At 40.8% G+C, this 26,279-nt stretch overlaps 2 protein-coding genes across 9 annotated transcripts in view; one reads left to right on the top strand and one right to left on the bottom strand.

Annotated features, from left to right (window-relative positions):
- MANBA (mannosidase beta) overlaps positions 1-9,205 on the top strand; it is a 45,380-nt gene extending 36,175 nt beyond the window's left edge. For 2 of the 3 annotated variants that reach the window (XM_053974954.1, XM_053974953.1), the window contains 3 exons: positions 4,444-4,586; positions 6,307-6,564; positions 8,767-9,205. In XM_053974954.1, the coding sequence (XP_053830929.1) occupies positions 4,444-4,586; positions 6,307-6,564; positions 8,767-8,991 (626 nt within the window). In that variant the 3' untranslated portion in view covers positions 8,992-9,205. The remainder of the gene's footprint in view (positions 1-4,443; positions 4,587-6,306; positions 6,565-8,766) is intronic. The other variant, XM_053974955.1, reaches the window with a different exon arrangement.
- A 4,147-nt stretch (positions 9,206-13,352) lies between these two features.
- NFKB1 (nuclear factor kappa B subunit 1) overlaps positions 13,353-26,279 on the bottom strand; it is a 59,022-nt gene continuing 46,095 nt past the window's right edge. For all 6 annotated transcript variants that reach the window (XM_053974950.1, XM_053974952.1, XM_053974948.1 and 3 more), the window contains exons 16-24: positions 24,008-24,122; positions 21,841-22,042; positions 19,985-20,154; positions 19,077-19,179; positions 18,053-18,171; positions 17,170-17,236; positions 16,676-16,848; positions 16,364-16,541; positions 13,353-14,724 (exon numbers count right to left, since the gene is read on the bottom strand). In XM_053974950.1, coding sequence (XP_053830925.1) covers positions 14,537-14,724; positions 16,364-16,541; positions 16,676-16,848; positions 17,170-17,236; positions 18,053-18,171; positions 19,077-19,179; positions 19,985-20,154; positions 21,841-22,042; positions 24,008-24,122 — 1,315 coding nt within the window. In that variant the 3' untranslated portion in view covers positions 13,353-14,536. The remainder of the gene's footprint in view (positions 14,725-16,363; positions 16,542-16,675; positions 16,849-17,169; positions 17,237-18,052; positions 18,172-19,076; positions 19,180-19,984; positions 20,155-21,840; positions 22,043-24,007; positions 24,123-26,279) is intronic.

Genomic DNA, 26,279 nt, shown 5'->3' with positions numbered 1-26,279 from the left:
GTCACCTTGAGGTACCCAACTTGGTAGTCTTGAGATTCCCTTGAGCAGATAACTGGCTTTTATTGCAGGTTCAATATTTGAGCCCCTGGTGAACCCCGGTACAGGCTGTTATGGAGAATAATTGATCTGACTCATGGGGCTGAGGTGAGGAAAGAACTAGCAGCATGTTTCTCGGGTTGCATTTAATAGTGTGAAGTGATTAATTTAAAATCATTTCAGGGAGATCTGTTTATTTGCACTCCTGCCATCAGTGTCTCATTACAAACCTAATTCTAGTTTCCTGTTCTGAAGTTTAATACCACAGAGAGTGCAAATCCCTTGTTTTTTGTCAAGAAAAATCGAGGAACTTGGATTTCTGTAAGAATTTTCTTAAATGTGGGAGGAGAAGAAAACCACCCCAGGGCTATTTTAAATAACTTTTGTCTGTTGCCTTTCGGCATGCATGTCTGTAACAGGAAAGTTTAAACCCAGAGGTTTCTCATGATAACTTCCTGACCTCCAGATTTTTTACATCCATTTTTGGGTGTGTGTTCATGGTGTATTTGATATGCAACTTTCCTGTTTTTAAAGAAAGGAATGTAGTTCTGGTCCTATGGAAATCAAGACAACAGAAGAGCTGAAAAATATGGGCTTTTTAATTAGCTACAGTTTTCCTTGCTATCTGAAGTTACTTTGACAAATGTATTATTAAGATCCTGTTGCTGGAAAAGTTGTCTTTGGAAAACACTTCCTGTGTGAAACTGCTACAGCAGTTGAGTTTTGGCTCTTTAAAATGGCTCTAGTTTTTGGGAAGGGAAATACCAGTCTTAAAAGCTGATCTGAGTCAAGCAGACTAATGATGTTTCAAACATTCCAAAACAATGGGTGTCATAGTAGTAGAGTGGGTTTTGAAATGGTGCAAATTTTTAAGTGTGTGGTTTGTTTGATTTTGTTTGTTGGCTGGGGTTTTTGTTTGCTTGGGTTTTCCTGTGGAAGTTTAATGCCATGTTCACTCTGAGTGTGATGTCTTCGCTGTAAAGGTTTTTTGAGGATCTCTGCTGCCTAGGTAGCAAACCTCCTGTCTTTCCATCTGCAGTGTGGCTATGTAATCCAGTTGGAAATCAAGTCACAGCAGAGATTGAGAGAAGGGCCCATTCAAAAAGAAACAGGGTTTTATATTACACTAAGTAGCAGAAAATGCTCTACATCAGTTGCATTATTCATTTCCATATATAAGATAGCTGAAGCCTAGATTTTCATTATGTGAATTAAGCTCAGGAAAAAAATTCAAGTCAACAGGCACTGAAACTTGAGACTGTGCTGGGTAACTTGTCTGAGCTTGTGGTGGGCTCTGCCTGGATTCTGCAGTTAGCAACATCTATTGCATTGTCAATTTAATTAATTGACAATTGAAATTCCAGGAAGTCCTGTAGCAGTCCTGAGGGCTTTAGAGATTTCAACCCCTCCCAGACTCTCCCTGCTCAATTCTCATACAAGGCCCATAGCTTTTGTTTGTTGGATCAGATACTGTCCCCCTGTTTACTCTGTTTCAGATAATCCATCCCCAGTCCGAATCTCCCATCTTCTCCAGTTTAATGACTGAAGAATAATTTGTTAGCACCCCCTATTTTTGGTAGATTTGTTCTTTAAGCCACTAATGTTTTCTGTCAGGAAGTATCCTTGGAATGCCAGAGCATGCCTTTGTTCATATCATCAGGAGATCAGACCCAGCCAGCACAGGTTTTTGAAAGGCAGGTCCTGCTTGACCAACCTGATCTCTTTTCTATGACAAGGTGATGCAGTTGGTAGATGAGGAAAGGCTGTGGTTGTTGTCTGCCTGGACTTTAGTGAAGCCTTAATGCCACTTCCCACAACATTCTCCTGGAGAAACTGGCTGCTCATGATACGGATGGGTGCACTGTTCACCATCAAAACGAACTGTCTGGAGGACCAGGCTGAATGTGGTGATGAATGAATTAATATCCAGCTGACTTCAGGTTGCTACTGGGATTTCCCAGGGCTCAGTACAGGGGCCAGCTCTGCTTAATGTCTTTATCAAGGATCTGAACAAGGGGTTCAAATGCACCCTCAGTCAGTTTGCAGTCAACACTGAGTTGTTGGGTGGGAGCAGCAGGAAGGATCTGCAGAAAGATCTGGACAGGCTGTATCGATGGGCTGAGGCCAGTTAAATGAGGTTCAACAAGGCCAAGTGCTGAGTCCTGCACTTGGGTCATAACTCCAGGCAAGGACTATGGGCTGGGGCAGAGTGGCTGGGAAGCTGCCCACTGGAAAAGGACCTGGGGGTTCTGGTTACAGTAGCTGAACATGAGCCAGCGTGTGCTCAGATGGCCAGGAAGGCCAAGAGCATCCTGGCTTGTGTCTGTGGCCAGAAAGAGTAGGGAAGGGATTTGTCTCCCTGTACTCAGCACTGTTGAGGCACTGTTGTGTTTTGTTGAAACACAACAGCTCAGTTCTGAGCCCCTCACTACAAGGACATTGAGGTGCTGGAGCATGTCCAGAGAAGGGCAGTGGAGCAGGGGAAGGGTCTGGAGCACAAGGCTTGTGGAAAGCAGCTGAGGGAGCTGGGGGTGTTCAGCCTGGAGGACAGGAGGCTGGGACACACAAACACACACACACTCCCACACACCCCTTTTCGATCTCTTCAACTACCTAAATGGAGGTCATAGCAAGGTTTTTCTCCATTAACAAGTGACAGGATAAGAGGAAATGGCATCAAGTTATGCCAGTACAGGTTTAAATTGGATCTTAGGAAAAAATTCTTCACTGAAGGTGTTGTCAAACATGGGAGCAGGCTACCCAGGGAAGTGGTGGAATCACCATCCCTAGAGGTTTTTACAAGATGTATAGGTATGGCATGGGAACTTAGGAACATGGTTTAATGGTGCACTTGGCAGGTGAACAGCTGAATTTGATCCTAGATATCTTTTCCTTAATAAATGGTCTACAGTTCTGTACTGAGAAGCCCCAATATACTGAGTATGTTCATTAGTTTATCGACTGTCTGTTTTGAAGAAGTGCAGCTGCCTCTCCTGAAGTTTTCCTCCAGCCTTATCTCTTTGGTTTGCTTCAGTGCAATTAACTTGAATGCCAGTGGTGTTTTTGCTGGCAATAGACTGATCTCATAGCACAGTTCAATCTCGTGTGGGTTTTCCAGGCAGATATGAGCTTCTCTTGTTTTCCAAGCTAGCTGGTTGTTAACTTGCTGAGAACAAGGTGATGTGTAAGGTGCTAATGCACTTATTCTTCACAAAGTTCATTCATGTCTATGTGGAGTGCAGACAAAGCATGTTCAAGTCCCCCTGGGAAAGCCACAACAACCCTTTAAAGATGACTCTGGGTAAGTCTTTAATTATGAGATGTTTGAAAGTGCTAAGAGCTTTGTACAAGAACCAAAACTAAGAGTAATTACTAAGAAAGTAACAACAAAAACATCTCACTGAAAATATTCTTCATACATCATAAAGCATACATCAGTTTTAAACTTGTTGTATAAAGAGCCAGAAACAAGAATAAAACTAGTATCTAACTTTTCTTTCCTTGTGCGATGGTGCAGCTGACTTTCTACTTCTTTTTAGTGCCATTTCAGTGACTGGATAATGGTTGAACAAGAACAAACTTAAAATCCAGATAGTGGGTGCTAGATGGAATGTTAATAGAGGAAGAAATGGATGCAGCTTCTCTTTCAGAATGATTACATGGCAGTGTTGCAAAGCAAGAAAGCAAAATTGCTTTTTTTGGAGAGGATGCAGAGCTTGATGGTTTCTCCAGTTTAATGGCAGACTTTCAAAGTATTTACAGTAATGAGGTACAGCTTTCCATTAAAGAAGCAGCGTGAACTGTCATGTGTCTGTCATGAATACTAACTCCCATGGAGAAGGTGTTGTCTCTAGATCTTGGCAAATTTGTTTTTGCCAAGCTCACAATTGTCTTTGATTTGGGAACTTATTTTTGTCTTTATTGTTACTGATGTCCTCTACGGAGGAACTGAATGGAGGACTGAAAAAGGGGAAGAGAGCACTTTGTGTCTCTTTTTTATAGTAGTGATAGTCTGTGGCAATGCCAGTGTGCTTGTCTGGATTCTCAACAGCACAGATGCTCCAGCTGCTTGGTTTATGTGTGGTATGCTGTGTCAGCCTTTACACTTGTGTTCAAGGCTTCCTTTAACTGAATAACAGTGTAGCAGTGACAGGACAGAGAAACAGAAAAATGTAAACTTTAGAGAAAGCTCAAAGCTTGAAAGGGCATCAGATCTTTTCCAGGGCAGAGCCTTGCCTGGAAGGAAGCAAAAGTACCTTCAGTCTTTCTTTGCACTTGATAGAGGTGAAAAAGGGTGGAGGGGGATGTTGCATTGCCAATAGCAGGACCAGGAAGCACATACAGGGAATGTGTGACAGGGCAATCTTGGATTCACTTTCAGTCTTTCTTCTTTTTAACCATTTTTAGAGTATGGTGGTAAGTGGAAACTACTCCATTATTTTGCCCAGAACTTCTTTGCACCACTGTTGCCTGTGGCCTATGAAGATAAAGGGATGTTGCACATTTATGGTGTCTCAGATCTTCATGAGGACCACAAGCTGGCTTTGAGGGTAAGTGACACCTACCTCACCACTCTTGTGTGCCTCCTACAAAGGTGTGAGAAGCTGAAATGAGCACATCTTTGTACAGAGAAGCTTCAGTAAGGCACTGAAGCTTCTCAAACACTGTGAGATGCAACTCTGGTGTTCAATCTTAGGGGCAACACTATCCTTTATTAAGTAGTGTGTAGTGCTTCACAGAAAAAGGAATTGCTTTGTTTATAGCCTGTAGGTATAAGGCTGAAATGAACTATTCTGTTGAACTCTTAAAGGGATTGATGGTTAAATAGAACAAAGTGTGAAAAATGGTACCTCGCTACTTAACAAATCTCTTCCCTGGGTCTTAGAACTAGACAACCTGATTAAGCAGGGGGGAAGAAAGGATTGTACCATTGCTTACCAGTACTCAAACTATATGCTTTGGGGAAAAGGACTGGATTATTTTCTGAAATATGAACAGCACATCTTTAATTGGAAGGTCACCTATGCACGTCACCATTTTGCAATTGATGCCTTTAATGTTTCCTGATAATACTATAGAAACTGATAGGATTTTTAAGTCAGTATTTGGACTGCTGTATTTTCTTGTAGACAGCAGTCTTCCTTTTGAGCTTGTTACATTTTGTTGCTATTAATCATATGGCAGCCAGACCCCAGATGAATTTAAGGACCATTTTCCACTATGAGATATAGCTCCTGACATAAAGTGTGTCCCATGTGAAAACAGTGTGAAGGATGGAAAAACAGACCTCAAGACCTGGAATAACTCACTAGTAGTATGAGTATGTCAGCTCCTAAATCATTGCTCTGTCTCGTGGGCTTCCATGAATTTTCAGATTTATAAGGTTACTTGTATGGAGTAATATATGGCACAGAAAATGGTTGCGATTTCTGGATGGTCAGTTCTTGGAGTAGGACTGCACTTAATGAAATTGTTCATTTCTGGTCTGAATTATTCTAACAGACATAAATTCAGATTTTCTAATATCATCAGAGAAATGTTGGCAGTAGGATAGTTCTGATGAAAACTGTATATTGTACTTCAAGAAGATTTGGAACTTAACTGTTGAAAGGAGTTAAGATCTATTTCTGACTGCAACACTCCTGTTAAGGCAAAAAATAACAGAAAATTTATGAAATAGAATGTTGTAATTCTCATTGAGTGCTTAATTTCCAAATTATGCCCTTTAAAAAGGGCGTATTCATAATGCATGGATGAAGTCTGGGAATGTATTTTGCTGTATTAATATAACCTTCATAATCCCTTTTAAGATGATGGAGGTTGCTTCTGTTTAAGAGTGATTAAGCAGAAACTCTAGCATACCCAGTTGGGTTACATCAGTTAATGCTGAGCAATCTTAAGAAAATCCTCTGAGTTTTTTTTTAATCCAGGAAGGGAGGAAAAAGAGTCAACAAATTAGTCACTCAATAATTTCATTTCCCAGCACTCCCTTGGTAGGAATTGGCAATCTCTTCCTCTCAAGGAGCCTGGAGAAGACAAAAAAGTCTTGTAAGTCAAGAGCAGCTCCAGACTGTTTGAAATGGACCTCTTGTTAGCTTTTTAGGATGATCTAATTTTTATGCTATATCTAGTTTCTTGCTAGGTGGAAATCAGCTGGTGCTGTCAGAAACACATCTGTTGTAATGAGCAATCTGAAATCTAGGATGCTGCATTGTTTTCACAGATGTAGCCTTTCTTCTAAGCTTTGTGGTCTCTCAATGTGCTTGATAGGTCGTTGTGCATGCCTGGAGCTCTTTGGAGCCCGTATGCACCCTTGCCAAAGAAGGTGTGACTGTTAAAGCACAGAGTGCTGTCCCCATCTACAAGGAGTCCGTCAGTGACCTTCTGGAAAGATGTAGAAATTGTACCAGGACAAGCTGTGTTATTACTTTCTGTCTCGTGGGAGAAGATGGGCTCCGGAGTCCTACAAACCATTACTTCCTTTCATCACTCAAGGATGCTGTGGGATTAGAGAAGACCCAGCTTAGTGTAAGCATCAATCATGATAAATTACTGTATTTGGTTTTACTAATCCTACTGTTTTGGGTTGTTTGCCGGCTATGCAGTGTCTGATTCCAGTGAATGTTCTTTCTCCTTAGTTATTGCTATTCTGGTTTCCAAGTTGAGTTCGAAATCAGATTTTTTTCTGGTGTCACTAGATGTCTATCCAAATAAGACTGGGGGGGTTTGTTTGTTCGTTCATGGTTTTTTGTCTGGGCTTTGTTTTGTTTTAAAGAATGAAGTCTCCCTTTCATTTGTTTAGATTGTCGTCCACCTTGCAGTATTGCTCCTTTCTTTCTTTTTGTCCCTAGACAGCAAATAGCATCATGACAAGTGTTGTGGCTTGCAGACAGCACTGTATATCAGGATGAGGTGATCCTAGTTCAGTTGAGTGTGGAGTGCATTATCATCAGCACTATTTCCTCTGGAAGTGCTCACGCTCTCAGATCAGTGTAACGTTGCGAACACACAGTATTGCACGCTCTTTTCCTCCTTCTTCGAATCCCTGCCCTCCAGTAAGGGTTCTGATTTGCATAATAGTGATTATTTCTTAATAGCTGGCATGTCAGTCTTCTAAACAGGAAAGAAAAAAAAAAAAAAAAAAAAAGATCCATCAGTGTTATATAACACTGTCATTTAGTAAATTTGCTGCTTTTTCCTAGATTTCTTCTGCTCCTAGCAAGCTTGCTGTTTATATAGAGAGCTTGCATGCCCTGTGTGTGTGTGCACACATTTTGTTAAACCTCACTTCTTTGCATGTACATCTTATTGGAAAATTCCTAATCATCAAATGGGCAGGATGGGGAGACCTTTGTGTTCTCACATTTGGCTTTCAAACTGCAGCTTTGCTCTTTAGCGCTAAACTGAACAAGGGGGAAATAGAGGTCTAATCTCTTTGAATCTGGACCAGCATAATTGCTTTACAAAAAGAAAATGGGCCAGATTTTCTCTTCTTATCTCTTTCACAGCAGCACAGCCTGCCTCCTGAGTATACAAAGAAAAGAAATCAGGCTGTTTTAATTTTTTTTTCATCTGGTGGTATAATCTGGAGTCTGAGTCATGCTGTGGGGAGGTCTTTTGTTTGTTTTGGTTTATGAATGATATCATCAATAAGAAAAGCTCTGCAACTGGAGCATTTTTGGAAAATTTCATTCCTTTATCTTATAACAGTGTTGTCTTTGCAATATTAACTAATAAGAATAGCTAGCAAGGACAAATGCAAAGTGGTCATTTTAAGAAATGCAGCTGTTGATCAAAAAAAAAAAATGACTGTGTTGGAGAGAGAGGCTGGTATGTCTAGACTTAGTTACTAATAAATTAACTAGACTTTCAGATATATTGCTAATCCAAGAGCTACCATTCATAGCATTGCTTTTAAAAAGCATCAAAATTAGTATTTCTTCAGGAAACAAAATGTGTAGAGGATGTGTGCTTTTTCTCAAAAATGAATAGTGTTGCTTTTCTTGTAACCGGAACATGATGCCTGCACTGACTGTAATTTGTCCTCTTTTTATAGATGGTTAACTGGTATTTGAAAGTTATGTAGCATAATCTTTCATTATGGTGAATGGAGAGTGCTGCATGAGAATGCATTCTGGCTGGGATTTAAAGTCTCTCTTAGGTTTAAGTACTGATAGAACTTAATACAAAACATACCTTGACCTTATATTTTACAACTATTTTTTAAATATATAACTAAATTAAGTATAAGGGCTTCACTGCCATGATGCATTAAGATGAGATGTCTTTCTGTCTTACTAGGATTTTTACCATCTTTTGCTTTTGTGTATTTCTATTATGTATATAACTGAAAGGGCAACCTCTTTTAGTAGATGTGAATTGATAAATTGAGTGAGGTGTTGGTGAAAGGACAAATAGCTTTCACTGCAGTAAGTATGGGATATCAGTGCTATGTAGAACTCAGATTACCATTTATTCAGTTATTCTCATAAGAAGATGGCAAAGTGATAATACTTCCTGGCTTCCACAATCTGTATGATTCTGTAGGAAGGCTCTAGTAATATTTGCAGTTTTTGCATGATTCTTACATATGAAGAATACAACTTCTGATCAAATGTGGTTGTTCAGCCTGTTTTACTGACATGCAGGTCTTTCCCAGTTTAAGTGTAACTGGGGTCTTCTTTAACATGTATTTTTTTTAATAATACATATTTTTTATTTCTCTTTCAGGCCTCTGTATCCCAACAAGATGACATTTATATATTTGTTCTTCAGACCACTGCAATTGCTCCTTTTGTTACTCTGGATGTAGGGAGTATAAAAGGCAGATTTAGTGATAATGGTTTCCTCATGACTGAAAAGAAGAAAATGGTTGTGTTTTACCCTTGGGAACCTACCAGTGTTGAAAAGCTAGAAAGTTCACTAATCTTGACCTCTCTACTGGACGTTGTCTGAGAATACTTCATTTCCTTTTAGATAAAGAGGGAAACAGGAGGAGAAAAAAAAAATAAGAAGAATTTGACTGAGGCTGAAGTGACATACACTTTGAGCTGGCTGAAGAGCACACTGTCTCTTCCTGTCATGTGAATTTTAACTGCTGATTCAATGTAAAGATAATAACAGCAAAGCTTACATATAATATATGTGGTGCATTGAAAGCACATCCATATTTTTTCTAGTTTCACTATGCTGTAAGTGGAAATTCATTTTAGGATAACACCAAGGTATGCTGGGAGCAAGGGAGAAGGACAGGGAGAGAAGCTGGGACTACCTCCAGTAGGCCACCGAGCCACTCCATGGGCAGGTTGCTAAACATTTGGCTTGTCTGTCAGCTGTGGTTTGAAATGCAGCTGGGATCTTGCGGGGGTTCCACAAGGATCTTCTGTCCACCCAGGCAAATATTAATTTTCTTGCAAAGCAGAATCAGCATTACAATAGGTGGAGTTTGAACGAGCTCTGTCCCTGATATCTGTTGCTGTCGTAAAAGCAGCACGTGGGCATTCCTTGCTGGTGGGGTGGGGGGTCTGGAGCATGTGTGGGGGGAGCAGCTGTGTGTTCCACTGGAGAACTCAGACTCAATTTGAGTTGTGATCACAGTTGTAATGAGCATGTTGATGCCTTGGTGTTAACCAAAACTGACATACTTCTGATCAAGAGGAAGAACTTATAGATGAAAGGAAATGATTAATTAGAGTTTCTTACAAATGCTTTATTGGGTCACCAAAACAACTAACTGCAGTTGCATCTGGTTCAAAACAAGTCGTAATTAAAAGAAGACATGAAAGCAATCAAAATATGTGCCAATGTTTATGGATTTTGTAAAATAGTGAAAATGACAGTCATGAGTAAAACCTAACAAATGCAGACATTGACAAAGGAAATTAAAAAGCTATTCTGAGAGGCATCATGGGCTAACAATACCAGAAAAATCCTTCTGGTTTTTTTGGTGTCCTGCAATCAAGGTGGAATCAAAGCAGCAGTAATATACGGTAATATAAGGTAAGAAAAAAAAATGTGGAGAACTGCTGCAGTGTATTAGGAAAAGGGCAAGTCTGTTATGTCTTTTTTACATTGATGGAGAAATGTCTCTTCCAGCAACATCTAGATAGAATTCAAAATGGCACTTAATAGTGTTAAATAAATAAAACGTTGGAGGAATCACTTGTTTAGAGACAATCAAGAGACCTATCTGGAGGTCAGTGATATTTGTTCATCTCAGCAATGCGTGAAGTCTGAGATATGTAGAAAAACTTTTGGATTGCTAGAAGCAAAACCCATTCATTAATTTGGATAACTGTAACCTCATCTAGTTTGTCACAATTTTTAGGCAAAATCTTGAAAGAAATTATGTGGTACATGATTAATAAGCAATGAAGTGGCTATACAAATTAAGTCTGCCAGCACAGTTATACATAACAGCATTCTATTATTTTTTTCCCCTGATGCTTTCTGCAATTACCAGATTGAGACAGCAAAGTTTGAGCAATTTTTAAAATTATTGCTGTTTTTGAAGGTCAGGAGCTCCCTAAGGAGTAGGTCTCTTCTTTCTCATTGAAAATCTTTAATTCAGCACTAGGTGCCATTATGAAAGATTAGCAATTGCTTAAGCCAAATACTTGAACTCAAAACAGAATTTAAAGGGGAAGGTTGACTGCCATTATTGTTTTAATATCCTTAATATGTTCTTTTGGTTTCCTGGTGTTGTAGTAGGTGTATATTTATAGAAGCTGTTCTCTCACCGTGCAGCAGTGGCTGTAAAGTGTGCTTTGGTTAACCACTGGTACTTTGGCAGTGGCGTCCTGTGCTGTATTGGTTACATTGTTCTGCCTTTGTCTCAGATCGGGGCAGACATAGGAAGGCAGCACTGGTACCCCGCACTCCTATCCACACATCCATCTTGCCAGCTGAGTGTTGTTACAGCTGCAGCAGCACCTGTGTTGTCAGTTCTGTCTGATGGGGGTTTAGCAGCAGGAGCCTTAGGAGAGCATTTGGCAGGTGTGGTGCTTGTCCTCAGTGTCAATACATTATTGGTGGCAGCAGTAGAGGGGACTGGCCGTGTCAGTGTTCTTTCATTGCTGCCTTGCAATGTCTTGTTAAGGACCAGTGAATTCTCTTGTGCTGATGGCCTTTGTTTGCTCCTGGGCCCCTCTGGGCTGTTCTCCACTGATGGCAAAAGCAGCAGCCAGAGTGCCCCACCAGCCATGACAAATGCCCTTCCAGAACAGAACTCGAGAACAGTTTTGGGAAGAACACTGTATGGTGTTGGCTAATCTGTTGTCCTAAAACCATTCTCTGGCTGGGATTTAGCTGTGAACACGTTCTGGGCTTGCAGAGGCCATTTTGAGCTTTGGAGGGCACCTGTTTGTACTTTCTGACACACAAGGAAGACTTATTTTGCTCCAGTTTACCGAATGATGTCCTTGGAACCTTTTTCAAGTTCTGCATCTTCTCCAGGAAAGAAGCATGCAAATGTATCTAAAAATTGCTCTCTACGTAAGTGTTCATAGTTCTCTGTTAGTCTTTCTTGTTACCTGGTGTTTGCATACCTTGTGGTCTGGACAAATTTTCTGCCTTGGAGGCACATCTTTCTTCAGTACATCTCTATAAGAAGTAGAGTCAGTCAGTAGAGACCTGTAAGTACTTGAGCTTGTGCTCTTCTGCATTGTGTATATGGTGAGGGTGACTGGATGGCTGAAAAATCCTATAGCACTTAGGTTAAAATGAGCCCATGGGAATCCTCTGCAGCCTTGGAAAAACATACTCCAGCCTGGCTCTAAGTGGGACATCAGGCTGCTTCATAATGCTGAAAGGAGAAAATCAACTCCTTGGCAATTAACTTGTGTTGTCTTTTGCTGTAGGAGGAGTCTCTTGAAGCCAGCAAAAGTTTGGACTGTGCCATTGGCCATTACTCTAGAACTGCTTTATTTCACCCAGACATGATCATCCAGAAATGCCAGAAGCTGTGGATGGTGGGTGAGTATTGACCACTGCACACTGAGCTAGCAAATGGGCACAACCATTCCTGTCACTTCACTTGGGGGAAGCAAGGAGAGTGGCTCTTTTTTCTTAATGTGTGAAAAAAGCATTTTACTTTCCAGGCAAGGGAGAAAAGACAGTTCATACACCACTACATGTAGGTAAGATCTTTATCCTTCCTGCAGTCCACAGAATCTCAGAATGCTGCCTAGAGCTTCCCACTACCAGTGACTTCCAAGTTTGTACATACATGCCAAGATGATGCCAGGAAATGTACAGCTGTAGCAGCCAATCTGAAATCAAGGGCAGTTTAACTTTCTGAATCATTCATTTTATATCAAATGTAGAGAACATCTGAAGAGATCCGTTGTCACAACTTTTGCTCCCTTCCACAAGTTTCTGATGTTTATTACAGCAGCAGAGTAGCAGAATAACAGAGCGAGCTCTATTCCACTGCACATACAGATTAAGTTTGGAGGTTTCTCTGTATAAGCCAGGTGTAGACAGACACGCTCAGCAGTATTTTTCTATCTCTAAACAAAGGGAAAAAACCTAAAAAGATTAAAGCCTTTTTATTAAATACACTGAAACTGAGAAGCTGCCAGACTGTCATTTAATACGCTTCCCTACACAGGGCCTAGGGGACCTCCTGTGTATGATCACTAACCTGATAAACAGCTATTATGCAACAACATCTGGCCTCGAAGGGCTTTAAGGAAATTTAGATCCAGGTGTCTTCTGGCGGTTTAAAAGCAGAGCTGGTCAGAACTAAAGCTAAAAGGTGTGCATAACAGCCAGGGTGCCCTGGTGACCTGCAGGATTGTAGGAACCTCAGTAAAAATCTCTGCCAGCCCCCTGAGCTGTGCTGGAAATTCTTTGGAAGCAAAAGGTGTGTTTTACTTGAACAGCTCTCTTGGGGCTCAAAAAGCCCCTCCACTCCTGGAATATGAGAACCTTTGCCTGTTTCTATTAGAGCTGGAATACAAAGAGAACACTGGAGAAGTACATCAATTAAACAAAAGTCTATATGCCTTAGACACTGCCTAGATGAGGGTTATACATACAAGAACTGAAAGATAGAATGGCACTTTTGCTATTAGTCATCTTCTCTATAAGTAATTAACATTCTCAATAATTCAGCTGGATTATAAAATTAATTCACAAGTTTTTTTCATTAGTCATAGTTTAATTCATTACAGCAGCTACCACTCTAAACATAACCATTTTCAAGGTTTATTTTGATTCATTTTCTCAGGAGTGACACCCAGGTTATTGAAGACTGAGCTGAGCCAAGAATCACCCTGTCAACGCTCCATCTTTGTGTCACAAAAATTGGCTAGAAGTAAGTGACAGTGGTACAGTGCTCCTCTTGGCTTTTTCATCATGAACTCTGATGCCTGTTCTGTTTAGTTGGGCCAACATCAATTACAGGACACTCACCATCTCATAATTGATGTCAGACAAGAAGAAACACTGCTCATGAGCACAATTACTACAGGAGATTCTAGATAGCCCAAAGGAGAGCTGTCTCATCAGAAATTTGTTGAGACACTAAATAGTTGGTTTCAGTGTAAATGATTCTATACTGCCATAATGATGAGAATTAAAACAAGGGAGAGGCTTTAATCTCAAAGCACAGCTTCTCAGCAGTAAGTGATGGTCCTGCTCTCCCTCCATAAAAGATACTTTAGCTTTGTGGCTTGCAACCTTTTATTTATTTTAGTGCTTGGAAATCAGCATGATCTTGTACCAATGCCTAAAACTGCATCTAAATCTTCAATACCTCTGCTTGAAAAGTAATGTAAAAATCACAGTAAGCACAGACAGGAGAATTAATTTTGGGGTTTTATTATAAAAGTAAAATAAAAATAAGCATTTAAAAAGCACGCTTTTTCAAAAAGGAACAGATATAAAAAAAAAACTATTTACAAGTAGGAAAATGCCAAACTTGAAAAAATTTTTGAATAAGAGGCACCAGAGTTAAGTTTAAATACATTATTTGAAATATACAAGATTCTTTTAGGATTCTCTTTTTACGCCAAGTTGTCACTGTTGTGATTAATGATTTTTCTTTGCCAGCTATTTTATAAGCTGTTTGCATGCAACTGTGCTGCAAAAATTATGAAGAGAGCAGCTAGGTACTGTATCCTCTGATTGCTCGTGCGCGCAACCTCTCTAGTAAGTTTGTATTATGCACTAACAACTTCTTTTTTATCTGTAAAAGAAAATCCTCACAGACCAGGGAAGCTCAGTCAGTCTTTCACAGCGTCCAGACCTGTGTATTAATGCAGCAGTGGAGCCCTGGTTGTTGTAAACGGCTTGTAAATGAACACAATTAAATGTACTTGAGGAAGGAAGCAGTGGCTAGGAGTCACATGCTGCAGTTGCCATTTGTTCGTGTTCAGGTGGGATTCTTCCAGTGTACTTTTGGTTGTGAGTTCTTTTCCCTCTGGCCAGGATGACACTGATGTAATTTGAAATGTCCCATTTGTTCCTGTAACTGCACATTGCTAATTGAAGATCACTAGTCAGCTATGTAATTGCTTTGCCCTGAACTTTCATGTCCATAGCCCAGGGCCATTTTGCCAAGTGTTAGTGAGGACTTGCTGGTCAGGGAGTCTGAATAAGTGAAGCTCAGCTTACGGAAGGAGGTCTCCACACCACTGTCACACGTACTTTCGAGGTCTTGGAATCTGCTATTATAAAGCTCACCTGAGGGACAGAGAAAAGGGAAACATCATCATTTGTGTGGCTTGAGCAAGGTTGCTTTGAGAAAAGCCTAAGGAATACAAACCAACAAGGGTTAAGCTCTTCTATAGGAAAATAAGTCTAATGTGAGGTATTGTAATAGGAAAAGCTGTACTAAATGCTTCCAGGCCACCAAAGGATGTGATCTTATGTACTGCTGGCAGAGGATCAGCTTGCAGCTGGAGCTTGGATGGGATGAGAAACCTGGTGCTCTGCTGACACTAATGCTGTCACTGCACTTGGGTCAGAACTCTGCCCAGCTGTGGTGATCGAAGGGCAGAAGGTTCTCTGATTCTCAGAGTCATACTCTGTGCAAGTGTACAACTTCAGGATGAGGCTCCTAAAACTTCTAATTCATGTTATTTCAACTTACAGATTTTTTTTTTGAGACAAACACTTGAAGAGCTTTTATCTAGTAAGTGACCCCAAAATAGGAACAAGTCAGGAGCCTCTATCACCTGTGCAGGATCCACAGCAGGAGTGCCTGACTGCAAGAGCTGAAACTGAAGGTATGATGTGGGATCAGTGTGACTAAAACAGTGGCAGTACCTTAAGAGTTCAGTCTTGTTTTTCTAAACAAACATCTTAAAATAAATGATCTGATGCCCTCCATGTTGTAGGGGAGCAGAACCCCTCTTACCCTTCAAAATGAATCTAAATGGGCAATATGTGTACAAGCACGTTTTTGGGTGGGTGTGAAGGTTTATCCATGACTGACCAAACAGTTTTCTATAGAGAATAAACTGGCACTGTTAGATTGGAATGGAGTGACTGTGGTGTTTCTTTTTTCTTACCAGAAATACCTACAGTGTTTTTACACAGGGTGTAAGTTTCCACATTTGGCTACAGGCAGCACTACCAGTGTTTGAACAGGAAATAAAAAAGGTTTTTGTTACTAAACCTGGCCAGGAAATAACTGAACAGCCCTGATGACAAACTTTTCACAACTTCTCTTTCTCTCTTAGTAGAGTTCCCTGTCCAAAATCACTGTAGGACCTCCATCATTGAAGGTGCTCAGAACTCAACTGGACATAACGTGGGCAACCTCATGTTCCACTGCCCCTGCTCTGAGCAGGTAGTTGGCCAGCAGGACTGCCTGAGGTCCTGTGTAACCTAAGCCATCCCCAGTTTCTCTGCCTACAGAACACTGGGCCATTTTGGAGTGCTACACATTGTGGAAGGAGAAATTTAATACTGAAGTCTTACTGAGAAGTTTAGGAGCCCAAAACACTTTTTTAAATCCAGCTATGGGGGGAAGTCAAAAGCTAATGGCACTTGTACACACCTAGGAGATAATTGCCTATATTCCCAGAACATCCAAGGCATTACATTAGCAAATGGCAGGTGTCTGGTTTTAGCAAAGGGCAGCAGTACAATGAATACTGTGATGCAGGCATGCTGATTCAAGTGGTTAATTTTTCCTCTCTTTCCTATGCCTAGCAGATATCTATGATGAGAGCAGCAAAATATTTCTGAAGCCAGTAAGCAGGTGAAGCAGTGTGTGCTACAAGGTGTGCAATCCTAGCAGTTCTAGATAGAGTGGGGAGGGAAAACTCAAAAAAAGTTTTAAATAAAGCTCTTCCTATTTTGCCGTCCATTTTACCTGTCTCTCCATTTGCAAAGGTGAGCGGTGATGATGACGAAAGAGCTTTTGCTGTGCTGTCTTCCAGGGGAGACGGTCTGCGTGAGACGGACAGTGCTTCCTGAATTATTTCTATGGCTTCTGTGTGATCCATCTGTCTCAAAGCAGTGATCAGCTCTTGAATTGTACCACCAGACACCTGAAAGAGCAGACATCAGACACTCAGCATCATCCAGGCTGGCTAAAACTGCAGGGCTGCGCTGTCTCACTGTGCGGGAGAACGAGGTTCTCTACGTGTGTCAATGTTCTTTATAACCTGTTACAACACATTACCTCATAGTTATCCAGCAAAGTCTTCGAAGGGGAAGGGCTCAACCTGAAGGCATTATTAAGTATGCCAAGACCCAGCTTTTGTGCAAGGGTGGACCAGTTTTTGGTTGGATCAGGCAATTCCAATAGTTTGTAAAGCTGCATCTTGGAATTCTCATTCAGCTCTCTCAAATGTCCTGGGGAACAGAGAAATATGTTAATTTATTATTTATACAAAACATGCACCAGTTCATTTTTAAGAAGAAACAAAAAAACAAACTGAAGACTATTTGAGAGTTCAATCCCAGCATTTACAAATGCATTGCTGCAATACTGCAAATGTACTCCTTGTCCTTGAGACATCTTACAGAAATCATGTTCATTCTATGAGTGAGGGGGTGGGAGGGCACCTCTTCTCTCTCACCAGTTCAGTTACAAGCAGGGCACTGTCTTCTGCCACTACGCTTTCAGTATTCAATTACTAGAGGGATATCAAGTCAAGTCTTTATAGGTGTTACCTTGTGTGAGTAAGTCCTCCAAAACCTCTGCTGACTCGTAGGGTTTGCCATTTAATATGTCATACACCTAAGAGAGTACATTAAAGTCAGTATTTAGCAGAAATCTGGTTAGTGTCTATTAAGTCTCAGCAGTGTTGTATAAAATTCCATCTGTAAATCAGCAGTTTTTTTCTCTCCCAGACTCAGTGTGATGAAGGATACTGTACAAAGCCTGTGCTAAACTTTAGGAAGAAATCTTGAGAAGTTAAATCTCCCTTTATTTTAAGCTGTGTCATCTGGCAACTATTTTCAAGACACAGAGGAAGTCTTGGCAGTAAATAAATGGCAGTAGCAGAGAGTAAGCAAGAAGCTGCTGCCTGTCTGCAACTAGTCATTTAAAACAAAGCCTGGGTTAGATTTTCACCTAAGCTTGGTACCACTCCCCAGCTCCAGATGATTAAAGATGCTGACTGCTTATCATTTACATTCACACCAAGCCACATGCACAATAATCAGCTTAATCACTGTTCAAGTAGAACACAGGAATGCATTTTCCCACCACACATAGGCTGCAATTCTGAAGAACACTCAGCAAAGAAGCCCATTGGAGAATGGGCCTTCAAACACCAGCTGTCCACCCAGATAAATGCTTTCCCACACTGAAGACTCTAGTGCAACTACTCCAGGAACTGCCTGGTCATTTCTGTTCAGTGGAGCTTACTTCCAGTGTTGTTTCATCAGGGGAATTTTATGGCTGAATTAGCTTAATTTTTGGTGGCAAATTCATTGAATTAATTGCAGTAATTTTGGATGCAATGAAAGGAGCTGGCTGAGAGAGCTGAACTATCTTTATAATTAGAAAAAAAAACCAACAAAAAACTAAAAGAGAAAACAGACCACATACCTCAGAGTTGGCTGCCATATCCAGTGGTGTTGTTCCAGGCACAATCCCTTCATCATCATCATCTTTCACATAATCTAGGTCAAACAATGGCTCAAAGTTCTCAATGTGAGGATTTGCACCTGAAAAACAAGTGTGTGTGGGGGGGAAAAGGGGCTTCAAGTTGCTTCTCAATAATATTTAAAATATGCCTAATATTTAAATGTGTTCTATGTACTGAATGGCAATTTAGCTACTCCAGGTAAATTATATTTTATATTAAGCTAGCAAGTAGCTCTTTATATCAATTACATTTAAATGCTGTCACATCTCTATACAATGCTACTCTCCATTATAAAGAGGGAAAAAAAAATGACAACTGATCCTTAGGGCCCAAAGAGTGAGCGCTGGTATCTACTGACTCCCAATCCCATGTTGCCTCACACAGCACAGCATGCATGTGATGAAGGGGTGGTGTGGTGCTGCTTTTTGGAGTGTCAAAGAAAGTTAGGAGTGTTTTTAAAAGACCAAGCAGGCCTCCTCAGCAATGGGAGGCTTGGGTTTCTGTTTCAAAGGAGAAAAATCAGGTTTAAGTACAATTGGCAAAATGTTCCAATAAATACTCCAACCCAATTCTTCCAAAGTGACAGCAATAGGAGACACTAACAAGCTCGTGCTTCAGTGATTTTTTTTTTTGGCTTTTTATTTCTAAAGTAGTCCAACACTTACCTCAGATACATAAAAAGATCTCTTCTCCACTTCTTCAGCTATAAAAGATACTCAAGAAACTTCCCAAAGCCCTCACAAGATTTTTTTTGACCAACATAATTAGCCTTTCCAGCCATTAGATGGTGCTGAAGAGTGATTCGTATAGCACCTCAGAGTAGGACTTTCTGAGGAAATTCAGACCTTCTTGCTTTTAACATCTGACATCGTCCACCGATTTAAATTTAAACAAGTTCACTGGCACATTCTTTTCTGCTTGCAGCCTTCTAACTTGAATTGTCACTGTGAAAGAAAAGTCTCCAGCAAAGATCTATTTTCATACCTGCTGCTTTGAGAACTGCTGCCAATTTTGTTGAGCCCCTTCCAGCTGCTATATGAAGTGGAGTTGTCCCATCATATGTAGTGCTGTCCACATCTGCATCACCCTAAATTTTTGTTGAATGGCAAAAAAGAAAAAAAAATCTGTACAATGCAGCTGCAGAGGCTCATGTCAGCATAAACACTGCTACTGTGCAAGCAGCACCATTCCCTGCCTGGTTGCATAAAAACTCTAACTGTTGCCTGAAAAGAAGGAATTAGAAAGTAACTACAACGGTCTACATGCATAGGGTGGTAGTGTGCTCCAGTGTTAGAGCAGGAGGCACAGGGTATATCTCCAAACAGGTCAGGTAGATAAAAGCCACTTTGCATCCCCTGTAAGAGTTCTGCCACCTGATTGCCTGTGGCCTTTGGAGTGGGAGTGGTGTGCACAGAATCCTGCTCATCAGAACAGCTAGGCTGGTAGCACATCCATGCATGAGCACAGAGGAAAGCTAGCTGGGATGTGCAGAATGAAGGATACCAGGATCAAGGTGTTATGATGAGACAAATATTTACAGATTACACAACTACATCTCCCTGCACATTTCTATACATGGTCTACTTCACACAGAAGAAGGGATGAACTTGTTCATGGTAACTTCAGTGCCTGCCAGCATTACTCAGTGCAAATTATACATGGCATATGCAGTCAGGTTAGGGTCACAAACTCTAAATTCCTCAATTTGGCCAAAAGCTTCACCAGCAGTCCTGAACAAAACATTACCAGTAACTTTGCCACTATACCAGTTCAAGTAATCATTAAACATGAAGCTCCCCCCTTACTTCTGTCATTCTGAAGCACTCAAGGATTGTCAACAGCCTTTAAATATATAATTGAAAAGACCTGGAAGAAAGAAATTCTGTCCTTACCTCAAGCAAAAGGCAGCCTGCCAAGGGGATGTTCCCTTGTTCAACAGCCAAGTGCAGTGCAGTTCGTCCAGATTTTTGTTCCTGAGCATTGACATTAACTCCAGCAGCAATCAGCTGTTTGAGGCAGGACATGCTATTTGCCATCACCACCATGTGAATTGCACTGAGACCTACACAAATCAAAACCCATCCATCATCTGCATTAATATTTATAAAATTCAGAAATGTCAGAGTAATGAGTTTCAAAGTGAGAAAATTGTAAAATTAGTTACAGTTACTGTAGTTACTTGAGCAGAAGTAATGTATTTTGCCTGCTTACACACTAAATGATGATAGAATCATATAATTGTTTGGGTTGGAAAGGACCTCAAAGATCATCTAAGTTCCACCCAGTCCTGCTGTGGGCAGGGACACCTTCCACCAGACCAAGCTGCTCAAAGACCCGTCCAACCTGGCCTTGAACCTACTTTCATGAATGATGCATCCACAGCTTCCCTGGGCAACCTGTTCTAGTGTCTCATCATCCTCACAGTGAGGCATTTCTGTCTTAGATCTAATCTAAACCCACCCTCTGTCAGCTTAAAGCTAGTCTCCCTTGTCCTATCCCTACATGTCCTCATAAAACACCTCTCCCCAACTTTCCTGTAGGCCCCCTTTAGGTACTGGAAGGTGCTGTAAGGTCTCCTTGGAACCTTTTCTTCTCCAGGCTGAACAGCCCCAGCTCTCCCAGCCTGTCTGCAGAGGAGAGGTGTTACAGCCCTGTGAGCATCTTCGCACCCTTCTCTGTCCCTGTTCCAACAAGCCCATGTCCTTATTTATGCTGGGGGCCCCAGACCCTAAGGGAGTACTCCAGGTGAAGACTCAGGATGAAGTTAATAGTGTTAATAAATATGTTCTTTGTGCATAAATTGGAACTTGGAGAGTCAAAACTATGCAAGGAAAAAAAAAAATCAGATTACAAGGTGGAACAGAATGCAGGAACTACAGAGCTCACCTAGAGCATCATTTTGCCTTAAGAGAATATCCTTAAAAAGAAAATCTGCATCTTGGTACTAAACAAGTAGATACCCCACACTGGCCCCATCTGCCACTGAACATCTCTTCTAGAAAATGGTTTGGAGAGTAACTGGTATATTTTAGTATCATCCTCCTGTAAGGTCACAGTAACCTGACACCTCAAGAATACCTGCACCAGAAAGATAATAATAAAGCCTTTTTTAAAAATCCAACCAACACCCAACCAAAAAATATCCTCTCTCTCTGAAGAACTGAACACAGTTTTTCGAATCCATGAAGACAATTTTAGGTCAGACACTTCACAATCTATTAGAGCAGGAATACTAAATTGAAGTCTCCTATGCACTGAAAAATGGGAGAACTGTCTCTTCATGGTTATTTTACAGGCTCTAATTCTATATGGTCACAAAGTACTAGCTATGAAACTCAATACTAGTCCAGAAACTATTTCTAAGGGGATTTCATTCACTAGACAGGAGGAAACATTTTCTTCCGGGGGGATTTTTCTAAAAAACCAAGGGTGGCATAAGGAACAAGATGAACACAAGTATTTGAGGTTCTGTGAGATTGAAGAGAATGTACAGTGACAAAAATTCAAATCCATGCTGTGTCATGTGACCATTACTAGTATCTTCCTCTTCTGTATAACCAGAAAACTGACATGCCTGTGCTCTCTCACCTGTGCCTGTGCATATAAAAACCAAGGACAGCATATGCTAAATGGGGAAAATGTTATTTTCAGCGTCCGTATCTACCTGTGTAGCAATACAGCGTTGGCAGGAATTATGGTGTGTTTGTCTAGTAGGAAAGTGTAAAATACAGCCATTATCTTTCCATACCTTCAGCATTGGGGAGGTTGACCATGGGAGATACCTTCTCATGCCTGAGGAGTACACTCAAAATCTTGTCATCTCCTTCAGTAGCAGCTAAATGTAAGACAGAATTGCCATGGCGATCCAGAAGGCTGACATCTGCTCCAGCCTTCAGCAAGTCTTCCACCACCTTTGCCTGCTTTGTGATTACTGCCAAGTGCAGGGGGGTCTGCAAGTGACAGAAGCCATGAGAAGATAAGCACCAGCTACATCACTTGTACAGAAATCTCTGAAACCCATAAAAGCTCCTCATGTGAGAAGACTGTACACATATGCAAACTTTCAGTTTGTTGGCTTTGGAGTGGTGTAGCTTCTTTTCTACTGAATACTACAAATAGGGTTTCTACTTACTGGAAATAAAAGCTGCTTTGCCAATGTCAGCAGTTGGACTTTGGGAGGAACAAAGATGTTGCCCACTCTATAAGCCAGGACACTGACCTGGCTATTTGAGCATTGCAGTGCAAGGGACTTGGGAAATGAGATAATCCCTGTGCCCCCCAAACACTGCAAGCCTGCTTCCACAGCTGCCCCATCACCACGTTCATGCCGCAGTGGGAGCAGATGTGTTTTCCAGGCCCTACTCAGATCCTTTAGCAATGAACCGCGCTTTAATTTTCCTCCTGAATCAGAGATTTGCAGCCATGGGCATAGGAGTTCCTTATCCCTCAAAATGGCTGCACAGAAAAGAAGAAAATCCTGCAGTGCTGTGCACTTGTCAAACTGCAGAACAATTATGCATTTATGCCATGTGTGTTGAACTAGCTGATCCCATTTGCACATTCCCCATTTCTGTGCACTTGCAGCACTGAGCAGCGCTCAGGCTGAGAGGTTTTGGGACCTTCCAAAGGTTGGTTGCATAGTGCATTCTTGTCAGTTCTGAGCAGCATCACACTGAACATACACATGCATGTATTTAAACAGTAAGCATTCTAGTGCAGTGTAAAAAATGGTATTTCCAATGCTAAAATAATTTAAAAATTGAGTAAAATTCCATATCTAGATTGTATTGACAGAGGACTTTAAATCCAGTTCTGCACAATAAGCTTGTGTTTGTCAATAGATCTGTCAATACATTTGCAATTAATTACTGCATCTATAAGGTACATGTCAGCTTTAAGAATATCTGTAGAGAAGGAAAATTCTAGTCCAAGCCTACATTCTCTTCTATCAACAGCTTAAGTTGAAGGTAAGAAGAGATGTAGAGGTTCTGGTAGTCATGGATTTATTTCCTGTGTAGAGCCCAGCTTTGCTTCCTGTTCAACACAGGGCACAGAATTCAATTCAGAATCTTCTGCTTACTTCCAGCAGCCTCCATATTTCAAACTTTCTTTATAAGAAAATAAAAATGTGAAGGAAAACAAAGAAGTCAAAATAAACCTTCTGGGACTACCTATATGGAATTAAAACCTGCCTTTACTGTTCACAGCAAAACAAATGACACAAGTGTCAGAGTGCTGCTCAATGGCATGCACAATCTCTTTAAAAGAGATTCTTTTCCAGGCAGGTTCCCACAGCATTTTTAGAACTTGAATTACAATGCGAACAGGCCAGACTATAGTTGAGGAGACAGAACTGTTCCTGCCAGTTCTTTTCCTCCTAGGTAAAAGACAAGGGGATGGGCTTTTCTCAGTTATTGCAGAAATGAAGGGGAAATCTTGGTGCTCATGTGATGGGCACAAATACAATCTGGGCTGTAGGAAGGAGTTAGGTTATTATGGCTTCCACATGTGCCTACAGATAACTGATGACGCAGGAACTGACTCATGATCCCAAGTTAAGCAGTGTCAGAAAGGTCAGAGGAGCCAGGAGCAGGCACACTGTAATGCATACCTCTGGTTTAGTAACAGAGAAGCCAAATACTGAAGCCATGAACTGAAGAATTTACTCTTTTTAGCCTGTTCCACAGTTAACCCATGGAGACACTTCTGTTACTATCAAGGAGAATTATGGACTAAACCAGTGAAAACATGCTCTCTTTCCTCCACAACCTTCCAATATATTCTTGTTTCTAAACTTGTTTGCATCAGTCTGATCTCTTCCCACAAGTTGTGGGATTGAGCAAGACAGCAAGTTGTGCAATTTCTTTTTTACTGGCTAAACAATCAGCAACACTTATACCCCCACAACTGCAAACCTGATAGAGGTCATTTCTCATGTTAATGATGTCATTGTAATTCAAATCGGGCATCACTTCCAGGAGGTTTTTCACCAGCTCAGTATGAAGGTGGATAATTGCTAAATGAAGGACACTGAAACAAACAAAAAACAGATTAACAAATTCACACTGTTTTCAAACTTATTACAAAAGTTTCAAGACTTTGCTGTAGATCTGACTGCATTCTGATATAAACACTTTAACTATTAGAGATAATGATTCCAACACTAAGTACAAAGACCTAAAATGAATCCCAACACTGGAAAAAAACAGGTCAGAAGGTAACTGTTTAACCCTTCAATCACAAAAGCGAACTCAGGATGGCTTTTGCTGGCTCTCAGCATTACTTTAGTACTAGGCTAATATACAAAATGTGCGACACAAAACAATTGTTTCAGAAATCCTCTGACTCTCTGCTGGCTTGCTGTCTTTTCGTATTTTGAATTATGCAGCAGATAAGCACTTCTCACTGTGAAAACCTTCCTGCATAATTTCCACAAGCCTCTCTGGTACTAAAGCAGATTTTCCCTTATGGGTTTCCCCAGATCTGTGGGTTTTTCTTTATTTCGCTTTCAAACAGAAAAATGACTAAGGACTCAGGCCCAGTGACTAACAACCACAGGATATGCAACAGTGGCCAGAGACATCATGCCAAAAAAGCACCTGTTTTGAGACATGAGTGACTGCATAGCAAGTCACTTTACTTCTACTGGGTTAATGCAATGGCCCTTCCTGTGCTCTTCTCCAAAGGCAGGTCCCCCACCACCACCAGCGAGTGGCTGGACACAACATGACACCAGGAAAAAGCAGGTTGTGAATCCATCACCCCTGTCCCACAGAGCTCCATCTGCCTTGCTACCTTAGGACTTCATTTGAAAATCATGCCCTTTGAAACATACCCTGCCAAGCCCTTTGTTGGCAGATGCTGGCCAACTTCTAGACTCATCTTTTAGCAAATTGCTGCTGACACAAAATATCAGCACAGGACATGTGGTGTGTCTGTTAGGGCACTCCAGAAACACCTGAACAGTCTCAGATTTACACTTTTGTCAGAAAAATAAAAAGGAAGTTCCATGCCATTCAGGGCAAGGACTCATCCTGAAATTGAGACAGAGAGCAGTCAAAAGCAGAAGGTATTTTAAAAAACAGGAAAAGATAATTTACAAACCAAACTCATCCTTAAAGGGCATTTTTTACTGATTCTATATACTGCTACTGGAAGTATCATGGCACCTTCCCTCCTTCAAGTCCTCTATGCTGTACAGTCACACCATTACGGGAAAAGTGCTCTTCTCTGCTCAGGTGCTTTTTATTATGCTCTGTATCATGCTGACATTTTATTTCCAAATCTCACTACAGAAACACATTTGTTCTTCTACTGCTTTTAGTTCTCATTTCAGCAGCAAGTATTTTAATCTTACCGTACCATTATATGTGATGCTGCTGACTAGACCACGAAAGGTCAGTTCAATTTCTTAAACATTCTTACATGAAAAAATGCATTTAAGCACCAGTGTAGAGCCATCAGATATCTACAGAGCAGTGATACTGATATAAATACAGTCACAGCCAGTGTTACAGAATGTCCACTGTAAATGTACACTAATCACAGGTTTCTGGGTTCTCTCTCAAAGCCATATATTGCTGACAGCAAAGTTTTTTGAAAGGCTTAAGCAAAAACTTTCTAGTTGCTATATAATTTTAATGATTAAAGTGAAAACCAGAGCAATTTATTAATTAATTTTGACCTTTTTCTTCTCCCCCAAGAGAGCTGGAAGACAATCACCAAAGCTTCGCTTTGTTAAAAAGTTATGAAGTAATACAGATGTGTATTATGCTCACAGAATAAATCCATCTCAGGAGAAAGGGAATGTGAACTTGAGCCTCACATACTTGCAGGTACTTCTTGATCCAGCAAGAAAACAACTATTTATTATCATTCTAAAAAGTATTTTAACTTAGTTAAAATGTCCTGCAAGTCCAAATCTGAGAAGCACCTTTTTGGTATTTAAATGCAGGGCCTAGTTGCTCAATACTCCTCTAACTCCCCCCTTTCTTTTTTTAAACACAGAAGCTGTACTGTCCATAGAGCTTACAGATTTTGTTTTTAGCTCCCACCTCCTTCATATTCCTGCTTATCTCAAAGCAGACAGTAGGTTTCCAGCTGGAAAGCAAAGCTTGTAAAGTAGCTCTCTCTGATTGTGCAGTCCTCTGTCTGTAATCTGAGGCCCATTTTCAGTGAAAATGGAGT

Source organism: Vidua macroura, chromosome 4 (assembly GCF_024509145.1).
Source record: "Vidua macroura isolate BioBank_ID:100142 chromosome 4, ASM2450914v1, whole genome shotgun sequence".
Lineage (NCBI taxonomy): Eukaryota > Metazoa > Chordata > Aves > Passeriformes > Viduidae > Vidua > Vidua macroura.
Note: the sequence above shows the minus strand (reverse complement) of the source record. Positions and strands in the feature narration are given on the sequence as shown.